Here is a 21,172-nt window from a genome sequence, read left to right on the forward strand (position 1 = left end):
GACTTAAACATAAGACCTGGCACAATAAAAACCCTAGAAGGAAATCTAGGCAAAACTATCCAGGACATAGGAGTAGGCAAGGACTTCATGAACAAAACACCAAAAGCATTGGCAACAAAAGCCAAAATAGACAAATGGGACCTAATGAAACTCCACAGCTTCTGCACAGCAAAAGAAACAGTCACTAGAGTGAATTGGCAACCAACAGAATGGGAAAAAATTTTTGCAGTTTACCCATCTGACAACGGGCTGATATCCAGAATTTACAAAGAACTCAAACAGATTTACAGGAAAAAAACAAACAAGCCCATTCAAAAGTGGGAAAAGGATATGAACAGACACTTTACGAAAGAAGACATATATGAGGCCAACAATCATATGATAAAATGCTCATCGTCACTGGTCATCAGAGAGATGCAAATCAAAACCACATTGAGATACCATCTCACGCCAGTTAGAATGGCAATCATTAAAAAATCTGGAGACGACAGATGCTGGAGAGGATGTGGAGAAAAAGGAACACTTTTACACTGCTGGTGGGAGTGTAAATTAGTTCAACCATTGTGGAAGACAGCGTGGCGATTCCTCAAGGCCTTAGAAATAGAAATTCCATTTGACCCAGCAATCCCATTACTGGGTATATATCCAAAAGACTATAAATCTTTCTACTATAAGGACACATGTACACGAATGTTCATTGCAGCACTGTTTACAATAGCAAAGACCTGGAATCAACCCAAATGCCCATTGATAATAGACTGGATTGGAAAAATGTGGCACATATACACCATGGAATATTATGCAGCAATCAGAAATGATGAGTTTGTGTCGTTTGTAGGGACATGGATGAATCTGGAGAACATCATCCTCAGCAAACTGACACAAGAACAGAAAATGAAACACCGCATATTCTCACTCATAGGCGGGTGATGAAAAATGAGAACACATGGACACAGGGAGGGGAGTACTAAACACTGGGGTCTACTGGGGGGAAAAGGGGAGGGTCAGTGGGAGGGGGAGGTGGGGAGGGATAACCTGGGGAGAAATGCCAAATGTGGGTGAAGGGGAGAAAGGAAGCAAAACACCCTGCCATGTGTGTACCTACGCAACTGTCTTGCATGCTCTGCTCATGTACCCCAAAACCTAAAATGCAATAAAAAATTTAAAAAAAAAAATTAAAAATAAATAAATACATAAAAAAAGCCACATCTTTCAAAAATTACTGATTTTTTACTTTTAAATTATTTATTATTTTTAACAAGTTTTATTTATAGAAATATAACATTTTCTATAATTCATAAGAAAAATATCATTTTCTTTTTAATATGCTTTGCATAATTCCAACAAGCTCTTTCCCTTTCCCATCACTCCATATAATGGTTCTATAGATTATTCACTTTCTCAATGACTCAATATTCTTTCTTTTACATTTCTTCTTAATATAATGAAATCAAATAAACAATTATTGAATACTAATTACTTGAAAGATCCTATATGAGATGCTAAGAGAAATAAATAATTTTTTAAAAGCACTTTATATAATAAAATGCTAGGAAATATATATCATGATGTTATATACAAATGAAAGAAAGACACATTTCAAGGCCTCAACAGGAAACTGTCAAACACATGCTAGATCACGGCATTTGGTAACAGACAGATCTGGATTCAAAGCCAGCTCTCCCTTTAATGGGCAAGTTTCTTCACCACTCTAAGCCTTAATTTCTCATTTAGAAACATTTTGAGGTTAACAGCACTTACTCTCACAGAATAGCTGGAAAAAGATAGGATACAGTTTACAAGGTATTATCTTTGATAAATAATACCTCAATAAATGTCAGCTATTATTTTTTAAAGATTACAGCAACAATATAAAAAACCAAGATTCTCAGATTAGTACTAATATTCTTATCCCACAGATATCAGTCCTATAAGTGGAAACTGTTCTAAATAAATCATATTAACATGAAATATCTCACATTATTTCAATGATGGCATTGCTTCGTATACATAGTAGAGTTAGTTAAACAAAAACAAAAAAGGTTTGCTTTAAGGGAAATAACAAAAGCCAACTGACTGGATGTTTGGCCCATTCAATTATAACACAAAATAAGCATTGTTCAATTGATAATGACCACTGCCAATGCTTATTTTCTAAGTGTTTTGAAGAAATGGCATATTTCAGAAGGAAAGCTAAAAGTTTCTTGTTTTGTTTCATTTCTGCCTAGAAATAAGTCATTATAAATAACAACCACCAAAAAAATAAGAAAAAGAAAAATAGCTCTATCTTTTCTTGCATATTAAAAGTAAGTAGGAAGATAATCTGTATACAAGTAAACTATTTCTTAATTTGATTTTTAAAAATTAAGTTGACCAATAAGTCAAACTAAATGCTAAGTAAACAGGCTCAGGAAACTAGTGCTTTCTAAGTCCTCATATCTGCCAAAAATATATAACTAAACAAATCTCAAGCCCATAGTGTAACTAGAAGACAACACTGCAAACTTGAAATTCCAGTAAATTTCAAAATAAATACCACTTGTCTATCAGTGCTAACTTTTGAGCACCCTCTGAGAGCTACCTCAGAGAGTGGCAGGGCTGGGGGGTACAAAAGCAGTACATGGAAGAGGGAAAAGGAAAATCACTCCCAGATTAATCTATCTTAAGGGAAAAAGTACTGAAATGAATCCTGGAAGATTAGAGTAATGACTACAGTGAAAAGAATGAACAGAACACCATCCTTCCAGTGGCCCTCCCAGAAAGGTACCACTTTTGGGGGAGAAGAGAATAAAACAAAGATATCCCCTTTGGAGACTGGATGGTGAAGAAAAAAAGAAGCAAGAGAGGAAATTAATAATCCTGCAAGATAATTTTTTTTAATTTTTAAAAATAAAACACCTCCCCACAGTGCCCCTTCTTTAAAGCCATCCACTATAGAAACTGCATTTTGCTACACAGAGAGAAAAGGGCAATTTTGACCTAAGAATCTTAGAAACCATCCCAAACCAAAGAATGCACAGAGGTAAATCTTCTTCATCTATACAACACTGCCATAAAACTAAAACTGAAAACACAAAACAAAACCTTTTAGTAAATAAACCCCCCCCCACCGCCTCAAATAAACACACTATAAAACTCAAGCATTTGGGGATATGAAACAAAAACTCTGAATCAAAAATCCAAAAACTAAGAATATAAATGGAAGATGTACATGAAGAAATAAATAAGTGGTGATTAAGTTCAAGAAAGAAATGGAAAGAAAAAATCAAAATCATATAAGAAATGGAGACTAAATTATAAGGTAACCAAAGGAGAACACATTCAAATAAAAATGAAATAAGGGGTATGGCAGAAAGGGAGGAAATGAGCCATGAGAAAAAAATGAGATTGTGGAGGAACTAAAAAAAAAAAAAAACAGAAGAGAAGTATTTGACGGACATAAAAAGATCCAGCATACAGATAAATGGAGTACCCAAAGAAAGGAAAACAGAACAATGAAAGAGAACTAATATTTAAATTTTTAATACTATAAAACTAAAAAATCTGAATATACATATTGAAAAGGTCTATCAGGTACACAGGAAGACTGACGTGTAATAAGCAAGACTGAGACATATCCCAGCAAAATCATTAGTCTTTAAAGATGAAAATAATCTTGAGGGCCTCAGGGTAAAGTTACTCAGATCAAGTAACTTACAGAGGAAGATAATTAGATTGGCATCAGACTTTTCAAAAGCAACATACAACAATGATGCAGCATCTTTAAGAAATAAGATTTTATATCCAACAAAGCTGTCCCTTCAAGTAGCTAGGGTAAATAGTTTTAAGCATATAGAAACCAAGGCAACACTATATACATGAGCTCTTCTCAGGGAACCTTCCACAGAAGGTGTTTCATCCAACTAAGAGCTAAGAAGTTTTGGCAAATGGGTTGATATATTCAATTGCAAATCTAAGACTAAAAGATGCAGAATAGAGGAAATAACATATAAATGTTAAATGCTCTAAAACAGTAAAAATAATGCATCCCCCAAAATGGGAATAAGAGGGGAAAAGAAAGTAAAATAAGCCCTTTTGACTGTTACACAAGAAACAAATGAAGCCAACGGACAGCAATAAAAACTAAAACACTAGATAGTGAAGGATTAAATGGAAAAATGAGGCACTAAGGGCATTAAAAAGGGTATATAAGACTCCTGCTTCTGGCCATAATGAAGGACCTGGAATGGACTTACTCTTCCATCACAAATAACTAGAAAAATTATAAAGGAGAAAAAAAAGATGGGGGTTACCACTGCTCCTAGACATTGGACAGTAGGCAATGCAGGACTACAATTCTTTATGGAAAAGAAACAAATAAGATGAGCTCTACAATTGAACAGCTTCCTTCAGATAGCAGTTTCCAGACCGCAATGAAAGAAGGAAATCTTGAACGTAGCAAAATGGTCTCATTGAGTTAAAAGATAGAGATTAGAATTCTGTAAGGATAAAGCAGCTGAATTTGTGTGTACTGAAGAGGAGGAAGTTACACAGAAAAATAACTCGCTAAATGGGGGATTCTCAATGAGGGCCTTTAGAAAAAGGTCCTGGAAGATGATATGCCACATGAAGAAAGAGGCCACATGGGGAAGATTCGAAGCACCCCAGCCAGTAGCTAGCACGAAGACCCCAAATATGCGAAAGCCATCTTGGAGGTTTCCAGCCCTGTCCAGCTGCCATCTAAAAGTAGATACATTATTTGTAGCAGAAAGATCACCCAGTCAACTCAGAGTCTTGGAAAATAATAAATCACTGTTTGTTCGTTTGTTTGAAAAAAAGAAACAAACAGGTAGTAGTTATAAAATGCGTGGTAATTTTTGTGGCTTCTCAGGACTTATTTTTGATTTCCAATGACTTATGTGAAATTTTCACCCACAAAGAATCAGTGAAGTGAAGGTGACATGTATTAAAAACTAAAGGTGATGGGTGCTGTGGCAGCCTTGAGAAAAGTTCAAAGGAGTCTTTTCTGGAGCTGCAAGTAGGGCATAGAACATGGCAGTCAGCGACATCTCTCAGATGATGAGACCAGAGGATGTACAAGAGGTTTTTTCTTTTAAAAATTGACAATTGGTTTATCATACTGTGATCATTTGGTAAAAGAAGAATTAATAAAAATTATGAAAATATTCTAGTGAAACTAAATTAATGCTTGGACTCTTCTAGATTAGATGAATGCTTGTGTTGCTTTGATTCTTAATGACTTTGCATGCGTTATCTATGGTCCCAAAGGTCCAAATAAAAATAAGACAGAAAGAATACTCTAGAATAGATGACTTGGTATTTGCAACATCAGGAATGCAATAAGTCTCTGCATGTAAAATACAGAGCTGATCAGCAGTTCACTTTAGATAATCCCATCAGATAAGAAGTACTTTCTGGTAGGTATGTGCAAGTGACTCAGATGCTTCAACCAGCATCCATGATCTTTCTACAGCTTTGTGGCCCCACAAGGGGTGTTGTAAATGTGCAAAGATCTCCTACTAGAAGAACTGTTTTTGAGCCTATGTCTGTATTCAGTTCAACGACATTAATTTTATCAAAGAATTATATTTTACTGGATACTAGAACTGATATGCCAAATATTAACTTTACTTAATAATAATAGTATATGTATAGTATAATATATGTATCTGGAGAAACTATGGATATTTGTTCTCATTTTCCTCAAATGCCAAGCCTGACATCTCATAATTACTTATTGTTTGATCTTTCTAGATTATTGTAGTAGAACTGTCTGTCTATTAATAATTCGAAAAACTACAAAGTATACTTATATTGTCATACTCATTTGTTTTGTTTTGAGACAGGGTCTTGCTCTGTCACCCAGGCTGGAGTGCAATGTGCAATCATAGCTCACTGCAGCCTCAATTTTCCAGACTCAAGTGATCCTCCACCTCAGCCTCCTGAGTAGCTCGGACAACAGGCATAAGTCACCATGCTCAGCTAATTTTTTTAAAATTACGTTTAGTGGAGACAAGGTCTTGCTATGTTGCCCAGACTGGTCTCAAACTCCTGAGCTCAAGTGATTCTCCCACCTCAGCCTTCCAAAGTGCTGAGATTTAAGGTATGAGCCACTGTGCCCAGCCTGTCATACTAGTTTGAAGATGAAGAAACTCTCCTAAAGACATTATAAACAGACATTCCAGAAGTGATACTGGTAGACTTAAAAATTTATAGTTTCCAGTTTTCTTACTGACTGAAAAGTTACTTAGTTAATATAAATACCTAGCATAAAGTTTATGTATAATGGCATCATTTTTCCTCATTTCCATTTATCTTTAAAGATTTGCCAATCATCCTCCACTAGTCTCCAATGTGAACACTCTAATTCTTAACCCTTAAACACACATCATGCTCTTCTCCTTTCTTACACTCGATCATTACTTTTCAACACACTGCAAGCCCTACATATCCGGAGAGAGAACACCCATATGCCATCTCAGTTAAGTACCATTTTTACTACCGAACTCTTTTATGTGTCATTCCCTAATGAGTATCCCTTCTCTGAATGTCTACTACACTTATACTACAAATCAAAACCTTAAACATTCATTGCTTGGAATAGGTACCCCTAGTTATTTCAGACAACTATATTTTGAGTATCCAAGCGCTCTTTCCATTCCTTGACAATAGATGAAATTTCTTCTCATTGACTTGTATTTCTTATAGCACGGACCCAATTTCAGATGTCCCACAAATTCCCTGAAATTTAGGCAAAGTTTTATGCAAAATGTTTTTTGGGGAACTGATATGTAGCTTTCATCATATTCTCTAATTATGATATGATACAAAATGACCAAGAACCTCTGCTAAATGATGAGTGCCCATTATTCACATAAAAAATATTGTTAACTTTAAAACTGTCCTTTGTCACACAACAAAACCTACCTTAAAACTAACAAAACGTTTTAGTCATCTGAAAAAAAAGTGACAAGAAAGAAAACTCCTCTACTTACTGTGTGTAGAAATTCAAACCTTGGAAACTATTCAGCTTTTATTTATAGCAGATACATTTTTTATTTCAGTATAATAAAGAAGCATTTCTTGGGTTTTCTGAAGCATGAAACCATGAGCCTTTTCTGTTTTTTAGTACTATAACAGAATTAGTTTCTCAAGCCTTATGTAAACATAAATATGAATGCATTCTTAAGAAACTGATAAGAAACATTAATGGATAGAAAAAGTATTTAAAGGCAAGAATAAAGCAATGTTACCTCCATCACCTGATTATAAAGTACTGAAAAAAACCACGATACATATGTACCAACTTTAATTCTCTCTGGCTCATGAGATTACATTTCTATTTGCTAGAAAACGTAAGTCCTGCAGAAGTTTTCATATCAAACATACCAAAAAAATTTTTTTAACTTTTATATTGAGTTCAGGGGTATATGTGCAGGATTTTTACACAGGTATTCGTGTGTCATGGGGGTTTGTTGTGCATATTATTTAATTACTCAGGTATTAAACTTAGTACGCATTAGTTATTTTCTCTGATCCTCTCCCTCCTCCCATCCTCTAGCCTCTGGTGGACACCACTGTGCGTTGTTCCCTTCTAAAAAAATGACAAATTTTTTTTAAAAAGTGAATTTTATGAACAATTTGCTGTTATTACATGCTCACATCACTCCAGAGGTTTAAAGATTTTATGCTATATCAGCATGATTAGTTTGCTGGCCATCTTAGAGAAGAATCTTGAGGTCTCTCAAAAATAAACTTGCTTTTCTCATTTTTATGGTTGTCTTTTCCTTCTGAAACAAATTTTGGTATGCTCACACAATTTGTGAACTGACAGAACATTTTATCTCCTTCACTAGTAAACAAACTTTTTATGTCAAACAAAAAAAAAAAAGATTAAATCACCTACTGTTTCTAAGATGCTTTATTTGCCTGTTCTTTAAAGTTAGTATAAAATAATCTGTTTCCAAGCAGTGTGGCATTGCTTTCTTTCCCAAAGAGGAAAGGATGACTAATATTTGCCTTTTAACTATTTTATCCTGCACTTGCTCTGAGGCTTTCATGAAATTCTTCACTATTAAAGTGGGCAGTCTCTTCAAAGAAAGCACTCCACTGCCAACAACATGCAATGCTTTTTAAATTGGCTAATAAAAAACAGTTTTATATTTTATTTTGGTATCTAGTGGGAAAACATTAATAACTTAAAAATTTAGAAAGAATAGCTTGCAATCACAGGAAACATATCTTTATGTTTATTATGTTGAACAGGCACCACTTTTTATAGGGTATCAGAGTTATAAATAAAAAAGTATCATCAACCAGGTAGATTAATCACTTTTCAAAAATACAATCTTACCTGATTAAGAGAGGTGGTATCTGTAAGCACAGCATCAGGAGGTCTATTAGGTACAGCTACAGCTACCTGAAATCAAGACATTATATATTAAATCTTAAATACAAATTATCATTGTTCTCTTTAACCAAACATGGTTTGTGTAACATTTGATACACAACCATGTTTCAATATAATAAACTCTGCAAATTGAATAAAAGGGTTTTTTAAAAACAAAAATCATGTTCAGGAAATAATGATTTAAAATTTCATAACACCTATCTTCATCTACACTATGATTTACCTGAAATGACCTTTTTAAATGTAAAGAATTATGTAATCAGATTCATTCTCCAGGCCACAATGAAGAAAAGGTTAAGGAAAGTTTTTCCCTATGTAAAAGACGATAACAACTACAAGAACTAGACATATAATTCACATCTAAATTGATTCAGTCTTTAAAACTGGTCTTTTAAGACCTTGCATATTTTAATTTGCCATCTTAACAAAATAATACATTTTAAAGTTAGCTACCAAAAATATTTGAATTATTATGACACCTTAATGCCAACACTTAAAACTACTTTTTGATGAAAATTTTGCAACATTTACAAAGTAAGTATCTGAGTGTCAGTTTATGGTTGATTTAAACCAAAGTAAACATAAAAAATTAAAGTGCTAATATCTGCTTTTCAATAATTTATAATAGAAGTCAAATTATATTACACATTTATTCTCAATTAGGTAAATTTTCCACAATAAAATAAACTTTTATTCTTTGAAAGAGTTAAGAAGAAATTAGTGATTTTTCATTACTAAAATGCCACACTTAGATATATTCCCAAACTTATCCTCACAATCCCCCCTCCACCAAAAAAAAAAAAAAAAAAACATTAAAAAGACCATGGTGGAAGTTGCTGCTTCTAAAAACAAACAAAAGGCAGGCTGTTGTTTTTCAAAAATCACTGCATGAATTACACTCCTTTGTTTCAGCTGCATCCAGTGTATTTTGCAGGATTTATTTATATATTTATTTTCAATGCATTCTACTAGGTTTTGGAGGACCTGACTTCAATCTACAGGTCCTGGGCAGTCTTTTAAAATTTTTGAGTTCCAAGAATGCTCTGAATCTGTCTTGACTCTGAGGGCTGCCTGATTGAAAATAAATAAAAATTTTGAGTTCCCTTTATTCCACAAAATCCATTGTAAGCCATATATACAAAGGGCATTTAAGATGGACAGTGTTGCCATGGTAGTTTAACTGTTAACAGACTGGCAACTCATTATGGCATAGGGCTTCACCATGTCTTGGCATTATCTCTGATTTTTTTCTCAAATCAACAAGTGATACTTGTGAAAGTGCTTAGAGAATGATATCTAGTTTAGATTATTTCTGGTCTACAGTAATTCATTACTGCCCAATATTAAAAAGAACATACAGGAGGGCTGAGGTAGGCGGGAAACCTGAGGTCAGGAGTTCAAGACCTGCCTGGTCTGAAACCCTGTCTCTATGAAAAATATAAAAATTAGTAGGGCAAGGTGGCAGATGCCTGTAATCCCAGCTATATGGGAAGCTGAGGGAGGAGGATCACATGAAGCCAGGAGGCAGAGGTTGCAGTGAGCCAAGATCGCACCACTGCACTCCAGGCTGGGCAATACAGCAAGACTCCATCTCAAAAATAGAAAAAGAAAAGGAAAAAAAGAAAAAGAACATATAGTTAAAAAGGAAAAACAAATAGCATGTTATGTTTCCTTCATCTAATACAGCCTGACTTGTATTTTGCCCTTTCTAAAATAACATCTTTACTAAAAGCTTGGAAGTTTCCAAAGTGAATATAACATTTCCAAGCATTTCATTCAGACAATCCCACTGCATATGCTTGTGTAGTGTGCAACTTGCCCTGGGGTTCTTAATAACTCATAATTTGCTACCTGTGAACAGATACAACCTCACATAAATAATATTTAATACCTGTAAAGGTAATTTTTTCACATCCAAGCAATAAGTGAGCACAATTTTTTTTTAATGTGGGCCCAGGACATTGTTTTCGTATAGTATTGATCAATATTAATTTTTCAAACAGCTTTACTGACAAAATACACATATAATTCACCCATTTAAAATGTAAAATCCAAAGGTTTTCATTATATTCGCCGAGTTGCCCAATCATCACCAGAATCAACTTCAGCACATTTTCTGTCCCCAGTAGAAAATCCTATACCCATCAGCAGCCACTCTCCATTGTCTTGTTTCACCTCCAGCCCTTGGCAACCTCTAATATACTTTCTGACTTTGCAGATTTGCCTATCCTGGGTATTTCATATAAATCCAGTATGTGGTCACTCGCTATCAACCTGAAGACCTTTCCTTAGTATTTGTTGTAAGGCTGTTCTCTCAGATTTTGTCGTCCAGGAATGTCTTGATTTTGCCTTCATTTTAGAAAGATCATTTTGGTGGTTATAAAATTCTTAGTTGATCATTATGGTGTTTGTTTTTTTCTTTCAGCACTCTGAATACATTAGCCCACTATCTTTTGACTTCCTTCTTTTGTGATGAGAAGTCAGAGGTCAGCTCTTATTGGGGTTCCTTTGTAAGTAATGAGTCATTTTTTCTCTCATTATTTTCAACATTTTCTTTTTGTTTCTGGCTTTCAACATTTTTACTACGATGCAGAGAACATAGATCTCTTTAGATAAATAATCAATTTGGAGTTGACTGAGCCTCTTGGATGTATACATTAATGTTTTTCATCAAAAGCCATTATTTCCTCAAATTTTTTTATGCTCCTTTCTCTCTTTCTGATACACCTATTACATGAATGTTAGTGCGCTTAATGATATTCCACTTTTCTCTAAGGCTCTTCATTCTTTTTCCTTTTCTTCACGGAGGTTCTCTCCGTTCTTTAGTTTGTATAATCACTATCAATCTATCTTAAGCTTTTTTGATTCTTTCTTCTGTCAGCTCAAAACTACATTTGGCCCTTCCAGAGTAAATTTTTCATTACAGTTATTATACTTTCAGCTCCAAAATTTCTATTTGGGTCTCTGTAATAATTTATGTCTATTTAGTCATATTTAAGCATGGCTTCCTTTAGTTCTTTGAACATATTTATAATAGCTGCTTTGAAGTCTTTGTCTACTAAATCCTCTCAAAGGCAGTTTGTGTTGCCTGTTTTTTCTGTCTATGCGTCACACTCTCCTGTTTCTTCCATGTCTTGTAATTTCTTGTTGCTAACTGGGCATTTCAGATAATAGATTATAACAACTCTAGACACTGATCCCAAACCCCTTCCAAGGCTTGCTGTTACTGTTTATTTGTTTAGTGACTTGGTTAGACACTTATATGTGAATCTATTCTCCCAACAGCATACAGCTTCTGATACTGTTCCTCAGAGGGCATGCCTTGAATATGAGCAGTCACCCTAGGATGACACTGGTTCTCTTTTACTGTCTCTCCTTGATCTCTCTGTTAAACTGTCTGCTTCTTTTGGTATCATACCTAGTTGTTAGGTTCCGCTAATTGCCAGATGACTACTCCATTATTTTCAACAGTGTCCTGGGGTATAAATTGTTCAACAATCTGAGCCCATTAAATTCAAGCCTCTTTGCAAGGGTAGTCAGTGAGGTCAGTCTTTGAGGTTTGTTACAATCCCAGGAGGGATTTTCTTAGCTATCTCTTTTTCTGGTTCTTTCTAGTAAATGTCTAGCTGGGCTACACTTTAGCTTCCTTCAGCCTTCTCTTAATTGCTTATCACTACAGTCACACCTTGCTTTTGACAGTATGCTTATGCTTGAACTTGCAAATACTCAAGTTACAAGAAGTGTCTGTTTCCTTAAGAAGAGCATCAGAGCTTTGTGTTATTACAGGCTGCCTCTCTCTCTAGGCAGAACTTCTGCCGAAATAGTGACATACTTCCCTCCAAGTGATACACTTTCTTTACAAGAAGGAAGCGGGGCAGGGGTGGTGGCTTCTGTTCTTCTCAGCTTGTTCTCCAACCATGGAACCTCCATGCTTTGGGAAAGATAGGGCAAAGGTAATCAGGGACCCAGTATTCTCAGCCTGCCACAGGTAGGGTAAAGTTTCCACTCTATACTTAGGGCTGAATGGAGAAAAGAGGCTCACGAGTCAGTAAATTTTACCTCAAATAGAGCATCTGCAATTCAGAGCTAGTGGAAGGGAAAAAAAAAGTTAATAGCCTTCCCTCCTGGAAAGGCAGCATGGCAGAGGGCTCCTACATTATTGGCTGCAAACACTTGGGGTACAGTTTCTGTCATGCTCAGTCAGGAGAGGAAGAACGAAGGGAGAGATTATGGCTCAAATTCCACAGAATCTCACTGTTCTTGCCAAAATGTAATAGATTTTCTTGAGTAAATGTTTCTTTGTTTGCTCTATATCCTTAGGACAATTTCCAGAGGCATTAAATAGCTGTGTTTTAAAATAATTTTTTACATGCCATGGTTGTTTCACTAACAAGAAAGTCCAAGGAGCTTCTTATGCCACCATTCCAAAAGTCTTCTCCCAATATTGCTTTAAATAATACTTTATTTACTACAGAAGAATATTCACTAAAGAATAATCTTATTATCACAAATAACTTAAAGCCAGATTAATGTGAAATCCAAATTATTAAACATTTTTAGGAAAAATATGTTTTTATAATTTGAGAACAAAAGAATAATCAGAATTGTCTTATATAAGAGAAATACTTAGGTCATTTAATAAATGAAGATTTTAATCTATACAAGAATCACTTGTGTTAGATTTTTCTAAAAATTTTTGGGTCTGCAAAGATTGTACAAGAAAATAACAAACATCCCCATTAGTATCTCAGATTCATTATATTTAACTCAATAAGGCTTTTCTATATATAAAATACGTTGTATATAGAATAAATATAAACTGCACTTCAAATTCAAGGAACACACTCTAATTCAAAGTATTGATTACCAAGTCTCTACTCTATAAGATTATATATACGGTAACATGGCAAGATCAACAAGCAGTTGGCCTTTAAACAATGTGGGGCTTGGAAGCACTGACTCACCATGCAGTCAAAAATTCATGTATAACTTTTGACTCCCTAAAATCTTAATACCTAATAGCCTACTATTAACCAAAACTCTTACCAATAACATAAATCACCAACTGAATTACAATTTGCGTTATATGTATTATATACTGTATTATTACAGTAAAATAAGCTAGGAACCATTTTCTACATTGGCTGCCGCCTCGTCTGAAATCAGCACATTCCATGGAGGAAAGAGTCCTGCTTTGTTGCATCTTGTATCCTAAAGATTAATGTTGGTAAATGAGTAACTCTAGCATTTGTACAAGGCTCCCTAAAGATTCCTGTAGCACTCAACCAAGCCTAGGGACATAAATGAATCTGGAGATTCCTGGAGTCTTGTTTTGAAAAAGACTTGAAATACACATAAGAAGAAAGGCATAACGATAAATGTTCACTTGTATCTACAACAAAAATTAATATTAATAATTAATAAGCTAGAAAAAAGAAAATGTCATGAAAATCATAAAAAAGAAAGAATATTTCCTATTCAGTAAGTAGACATAGATGATCATAAAGGTCTTCATCCTCATCATCTTCACATCAGGTAGGCTGAGGGGGAGGAGGAAGAGGAGGGGTTGGTCTTGCTGTCCCAGGGGCGGCAGATGTGTAAGAAAATGTGCCTAAGTGGACTCTTGCAGTTCAAACTCAGGCTGTTCAAGGCTCAACCACATAGGTAAGAATACTTTACTACATATATATTTTGCTTATAAAGCCATGGCTTACCTTGACTTTGTCTGATGTCCGTTTTCCACCAAAGCCTCCAGAGCCAACAAGAAAGAGAGAGAACTGATTGTAGCATGTAAGTTCCTTCTCAGAGTAAGAAAAGACTGAAAAGTAAACAAAAGAAAAAAATAAAAGAAGTTACTACCAAAAGACATAACTAGTTAACCTAGAAATGTTCAAGATATGTTCAAGACGTAACTAGTTAACCAAGATATGTTCAATTTCCTTTCAAGGTTTCAAAAACAAAATCCAATTACTGAAAGAGTTCTACCATGTAAAGGTGTCCAAGTTTGGATTACAAAGCATTCATTTTAATACATTCACTACCTGACTCTGAAAGATAGAGAGAAGAGGAGCTTCAAAATCCTTTCTTTACTGTGAAATAGCAGTTTCTTTCACTTTTTCTTAAGCCTCTCAAACTGCTATTCAGATCCCAATTCTTTCCACCTTAAACATTTCAAACAATCCCACTAGAAAGAACAAGCAACCACTCTCAAACTTTCAAACATTCTGCCAAAGCAGTCAAGAAAAGCATGGAGAGAAAATAAGTGGGAATGAAGGTATAAGTCACTTGATGGCAGGATCATGACTGTTCTGCTCACTCTTATTCTCCCATCAACTAGATTAGTTCTCGTACAAAAAAAAAGGCACCTAATAAATGTTTATTAAATTAATTAATAAATCAGTGAATATATGATATGAGTGAGCAAGTTAGCAAGTAATGAGTAAGACAGCTGTCCCTCTATTTACTAACTTAGTAAGGACAGATTAAGTATTATCTGTTTGATGTCTAGCTCTGCAAAACTAGAAATATGATTTTCAATTGCATACTAAAGAAAAATCTAATTATAACCAAAAATTAGAAAAGGCGTGTCAATGTATTTAAAATAAGATTCTTATTTTTATCACACAGGCAATTGAATACCCAATTTCACCTATAATTTGTCTACAAATTCAATATACTATTACCAAGTTATATTTCAATAAATGGAGCAGATCAAGAGAGAATAGTAAAGACTAAACAAGGTTTCTACAGGACTTTTGGTTTTTGGTATATTACATTTGGTACAATGGTGAGAAGACTGAAAGAGAACTGACAGAACAGTAGCCAAGTGTTGGCCAACATCTGGAATGACAAGTATGAAAACCTAAAAAGAGAAGAGAGAAGAGGAAAAGCAGGAGAAGGAAGGAAGAGAACATATGTAATATTTAAGAGTATCAGAAATGTTCTCAATAGATTATTAAGCAAAAGCAAAGCAAGTTCCAAAACAGCATATACAGTATAATCTCCTATGTATTTATAACAAAAATTATAAACTTATATCTAAATATTAAATAATGTCCAATTTTATACTGTTCTGTTTCCCAAATTACTGACAATGAATATCTACTTATACGTTCTTAAACTTTAAAATTTATCAATTTAAATTTCATTTTTAAACTTTAATTTATAAAATTTACAAATTTTAAGCATATCTTTAAACTTATGTTTAATTACTAGTATTTCAAAATTTATTAAACTACTATACTCTTTTTTCCCACTGCAAATAAACTGTGGCTGTGATGTTTAAACCACATCATAAGTTAAAGTCTAGAAACTTATAAATTACAATTCTAGGAACCTAACTACCATTTGTAAGAATAATTCAGTAGTCAAATATGTTTCAAGTTCCAGATAACTAACACATTAAAGAATACCTAAAATATAGCCTAACTGCCAAGGGAGGACTAACTAATATTTCTTCCTGCTAAAAACAGATGCCAGAAAGCTTAACTCTCCTCTACATTATCAACACAAGCTACATTTTTCAGCTTTGTGCTTTGGTTATATTGTTTAAATCCAATGAAATGTGCCCCACTTCCCAGCCTGAGTTCAGATCTAATTCCTTCTCCCCCTCCTTCTTTATTATTCTTAAAGAGTTTTAAAAAGTTTATCTTGTTTTCTTACAAACTGGAAGACAAATACAAACTTATTAATCAATTTCTATAGTGAAGTATGTCACACACAAAGCCTATCAATCTAACAATATTATAAGAACTGTAGATTAATTACCATCAATAATTATCACTACACCGGATCCTTTATCTAGGACATCAGCAACAACTGCTTCACATTTTAATTTTCCTAGAATGAAAAGTAAAAGAAATACAGTGTCTTAAAAATGAAGGATTACTATAAAATTGAAAGAATTTAATAGCATTTTCCCTGTAAGCTCAGCAAAATTGAAAAAACTATAGTTCGAAATATGTTCCTGAACTCACTAGAAAAAATAATTCAATATTAAAAGCAGTCAGAATACCTGAATCACTAAATTTTAAACATCAACATTTGATACATTAGATCTTTTAAATAACCATTGTCAATGTCAAGGACTCCTCTTGGTCCTTTTTAACCCTGTTATTCAACAAACATTTGTTGAGCATATAACCAATACCATTTACCCCATTCTTTCTTAAATCTCTACTCCTGTTCAACACAGTACAATTCCTACCCAGAGCAATCAAGCAAGTAAAAAAATTTTTTAAGACATCCAAATAGGAAAAGAAGTCAAATTATCTCTCAATGAGATGATTCTATACCTAGAAAATACTAAAGAGTCCATCTACCAAAAGATTCCTAGAACTGATAATGACTTAGGCAAAGTTTCAGAATATAAAACCAATGAACAAAAAAAAGTATCATTTTATACACCAATGATATTCACTCTGAGAGCCAAATCAAGAATGCAATCTCATTTACAATAACCACAAAAAAATAAAATGCCTAGGAATACATCTAACCAAGGTGGTAAAATATATCTACAAGGAGAACTATAAAACAGTGCTGAAAGAAATCACCAGATGACAGAAACAAATGGAAAAACATTCCATACTCATGAGCTAAAAGAATCAATATTGTTAAAATGGTCATACTGCTCAAAGCAATCTGTAGATTCGACACAGTTGCCATAAAACTACAAATGTCATTTTTTACAAAATTAGAAAAAAAACTATTCTGAAATTCATATGATACCAAAAAGAGCCAAAATACTCAAAGCAATCCTAAGTAAAAAAAAAAAAAAAAAAAAAAAAAAAAGCTGGAAGTATGACATTATCTGACTTGAAACTACTATAAAACTACAGTAACCAAAACAGCATGGTACTGGTACAAGAAAAGACCAAAGGAAAACAAAAGAGAACCCAGAAGTAAAGCCACACACCTATAACCATCTGACCTCTGACAAAGTTGACAAACATAGGGAATGGGGAAAGGCCTCCCTATTCAATTAATGGTTCTAGGATAACTGGCTAGCCATACATAGAAAAATGAAACTATACTCCCACCTTTCATCACATACAAAAATTAACTTGAGATGGATTAAATATCTAGATGTAAGACCTCAACTATTAAAATCCTAGAATAAAACCTAGGAAATACCATTGTGGACATCAGTCTTAGGAAATAATTTATGGCTACATCATCAAAAGCAATTACAAGAAAACGCAGATTAACAAGGAAGACCTAATTAAACGATGAACAGCGTAAACAGATAACCTAAAAAATGGGAGAAAATATTCTCAAATTATGCATCCAACATAAGTCTAATAACTAGAATCTATAAGAAACATAATTCAACAAGCAAAAGACAAAGAATCCCATTAAGAAATGGGTAAAAGACATCAACAGATGCTTCCCAGAAGACATACAAGCCACCAACAAACATTAAAAAAATGCTTCACATCACTAATCATCAGAGAAATGCAAATCAAAACCACAATGAGATACCATTTCACATCAGTCAGAATGGCTATGATGAAAAGTCAAAAAATAACAGATGCTGATGAGAATGCAGATAAAAGAGAACGTTTATACACTGTTGATAAGAATGTAAATTAGTTCAGCTACCATGAAAAGCAGTTTGGAGATTTCTCAAAGAACTGAGAACTATCATTTGACCCAGCAATCCCACTACTGGATATATACCCAAAGGAAAAGAAATCATTCCACCAAAAAGACACATGCACTCATACATTTGTTGTAGCACTATTCACAATAGGAAAGACATAGAATCGATCTAGGTGCTCCAAAATGGTGGAAAGGATAAATAAAATATAGTACATATATACATACCATGGAATACTACACATTCAATGAAAAGGAACAAAGTCATGTGCTCCACAGCAACATGGATGCAGTTAGAGGTCACTATCCTAAGCAAATTAATGTACAAACAAAAAAACAAATACCACATGTTCTCATGTGAGTGGGAGCTGAACTCTGGGTACATATGGACATAAAGATGGGAACAAGAGACAATGGGGGACTACTAGAGCAGGGACAGCAAGAGCTGAAAACTACATATTGGATACTATGCTCACTACCTGAGTGATGGGATCACTCATATCCCAAACCTCAGCATCACACAATATTCCCTTGTAACAAATCTGCACAGGTACCTCCTGAATCTAAAATAAAAGTTGAAATTATTTTTTTAAATAATAAAAGAAAGCACTGGTGTGAGGTTTCCTTCACTCCAACTAGTGGTTATTTTTAACATGATGAAGGTAAGTCAGCCTATGACACTACCACTACAACCAACAAACGAGCCATTAAGAGATGCTGATATCAGTCTCCTGATGCTTGACGCCCTCTATCTTAACAATTGGTGTTTTATAAACAGTAACAGATTATAAACAGTAGTCTTGACCATGGTTTTCTGCAGTTTAAAAGGTTCCAAACCACAGGTATCTCATATTTTGAACATTCACATTTACTAGACAGTAAATTTTAAAACTACTTAAAGAAAATGCACAGGTTCTACTGGGGAAAAATAATTCATGAGAAATGTAACTTGAGGCTAAGGAGGTAAAAAAAAAAAATGTAAGAGTTATTCTCCATACCTCCTTATTCATATCACTGTTCAGTTATAATCATTCTGGAGTATACATCTAATCTCTCTTTCCATATTTTAAAATCCCTAAAGGCAGAAACCTATCTTATACATTTCTACTTCCCTTATAACAATGGTTTCCAAGGGAATCCATCAGGCTGGTTATATATGAAACATGTAAGGAGCTTCCTAGCCACTGTCACCAACACCACTACCCTACCATATACATACATACATACATATATGCACACATGCACACACACACACACACGCGATTTCCAGTGTCGGCTTTCAGAATTAACAGGTAATATAATGTAATAACTCAGGTGATTTTGATATGCAGCCAGTTTAGAAAATTACCTAACAGTGTGCCTTGCAAATACTAGGTATCCAGCAGATATTTGTTTAATGCACAATTACCCAAAGTATACTGTTTCAGACAAAAAAAGAAAATTTATGCTATAATACTTACACTGTTTTTGAAAACTTACGCTATAATACTTACACTGAAATAAAGCTATTAAGCTTCAAGCAATAAAAATCTCATACATTTTTTAGAAAAATAAAAAGGTTTAAGAAATATATTCAAGTAGGATTCTAGCTACTTGTTGACCTCTACAATTCATAATGTGAAATGATAAATATTAATAAAACATTCCTTTTTGTATTCTACCACCTTATATGACAGTATGTAATTAGACAACATCAAAGGAGAGAAATATATCAAATTATAGTAAAAAAAGTAAAAAGATTTACTAAACAAATAAGATTATTAAGAAAAGTAAAAATGATTATTAAGGCAGACTTCATTTTATTTTCTTCAAAACAAAACAGAAAAAAAAGAATTATGAGAAATTCTGTATCTTTTAACTTTAAAAGATATGAAAAATCAGTATTAAGATAAATACCTGAAAAAAGAATAAAGAATAATCATAAGAATCATAATGGATTATACATTGTCAATAAGTTTAGAGCACAAACACAATGTTCCTTTCAGTTGTTAATAACACATACATCAACAAATATATATTATGAAATGAATTTTTAAGACTACTGAAGGACAAAGCTTACAGTGACCAAAACACGTATTAGTTAACATCAATCTACTCTGATGGTTCACATACACATAATAATTTGTCATATGTTTTATTAGGTCACTCTACACCAGTTTAACACATTGATGCTGTTTAGAAGGTTAATCAGAAAATGAAAGTATGGTATTAGGGAATTAGTATATCAATAACTCACCTGCTCTGGGAAGTGGTTTATATAACTCCAAGTATTGCTCTCCATGAAGAACCTATGTGAGGGTAAACAAAATTTTATTAGCAAACAAACTTTCTTGCTCCATAGGTTCTGCCTGTGGCTACACTGTTACTTGCAAGTGACATTCTACTGTCCATAGGCTCACATCTCTCCCCAAGTTATCTATCTTCGCTTGGCTTCTTCTTAATCATGTGATTCAAAAGTAATCAATCCCCCAATCTAAAGACAGTCAGCTCTTCTGGAGCAGAGAAGATATATTTGTGTTCTTTCTTGGCATTCATAGAGCCTTGTTGACTGTTAATCACATATTATTTGTCAAGAGACAATAAACTAGGCTGTATTCCCAGAACTTATAACAGTGCCTGGAACATATTGGACATTCAATAAATATTCACTGAATAAAAATGAACAAATGGGACAGTGCTAGTAATTTCAGGTCACACACACCAAATACAAATGACACAACTAAAACACAAAGAAAAATCTTACAACTATGTTCAAAATGAAAGCACTGTCAATGTGAATATCCCTTTCTTGTAATACTTTGTAAACTACTTACAGAATAGATACTAAGGACACTGTGTAACTTAATAGCCACTTAACCTCAATGTATCAAAGGAGGAATGCACCAAGGTATGTAGGAAAATAACAGGAAAGGAAAACCAAAACCTGAGGCATACACACAAATGACCCCACTTCACTACAGAGGGACGGTTTCCCAGTCTTCCTCAGAAACCCAAAAGGGTAACAAAAAAAGAAGGGGAGGTGGTTGACAGGAAGACAAATGAGGTTGGGCTTACTGTGTCATATAGCCTGAAAAAACTCAAGATTAAAAAGGTCAGGATTCAAGTTCCAAGATGTATGAACACCATTTAAAATTTCCAATTGTTAGGGGGGATTTTGAAACGTTT

General features: G+C 34.0%; 1 protein-coding gene across 5 annotated transcripts in view; it reads right to left on the reverse strand.

Moving 5' to 3' along the window:
* The window catches only part of HSD17B4 (hydroxysteroid 17-beta dehydrogenase 4), a 92,551-nt gene that overhangs the window by 23,009 nt on the left and 48,370 nt on the right, over positions 1 to 21,172 (reverse strand). For all 5 annotated transcript variants that reach the window (XM_008991633.5, XM_035291032.3, XM_008991634.5 and 2 more), the window contains exons 14-17: positions 20,244 to 20,295; positions 16,178 to 16,249; positions 14,125 to 14,228; positions 8,354 to 8,419 (exon numbers count right to left, since the gene is read on the reverse strand). In XM_008991633.5, the coding sequence (XP_008989881.2) occupies positions 8,354 to 8,419; positions 14,125 to 14,228; positions 16,178 to 16,249; positions 20,244 to 20,295 (294 nt within the window). The remainder of the gene's footprint in view (positions 1 to 8,353; positions 8,420 to 14,124; positions 14,229 to 16,177; positions 16,250 to 20,243; positions 20,296 to 21,172) is intronic.

Source organism: Callithrix jacchus, chromosome 2 (genome assembly GCF_049354715.1).
Source record: "Callithrix jacchus isolate 240 chromosome 2, calJac240_pri, whole genome shotgun sequence".
Lineage (NCBI taxonomy): Eukaryota > Metazoa > Chordata > Mammalia > Primates > Cebidae > Callithrix > Callithrix jacchus.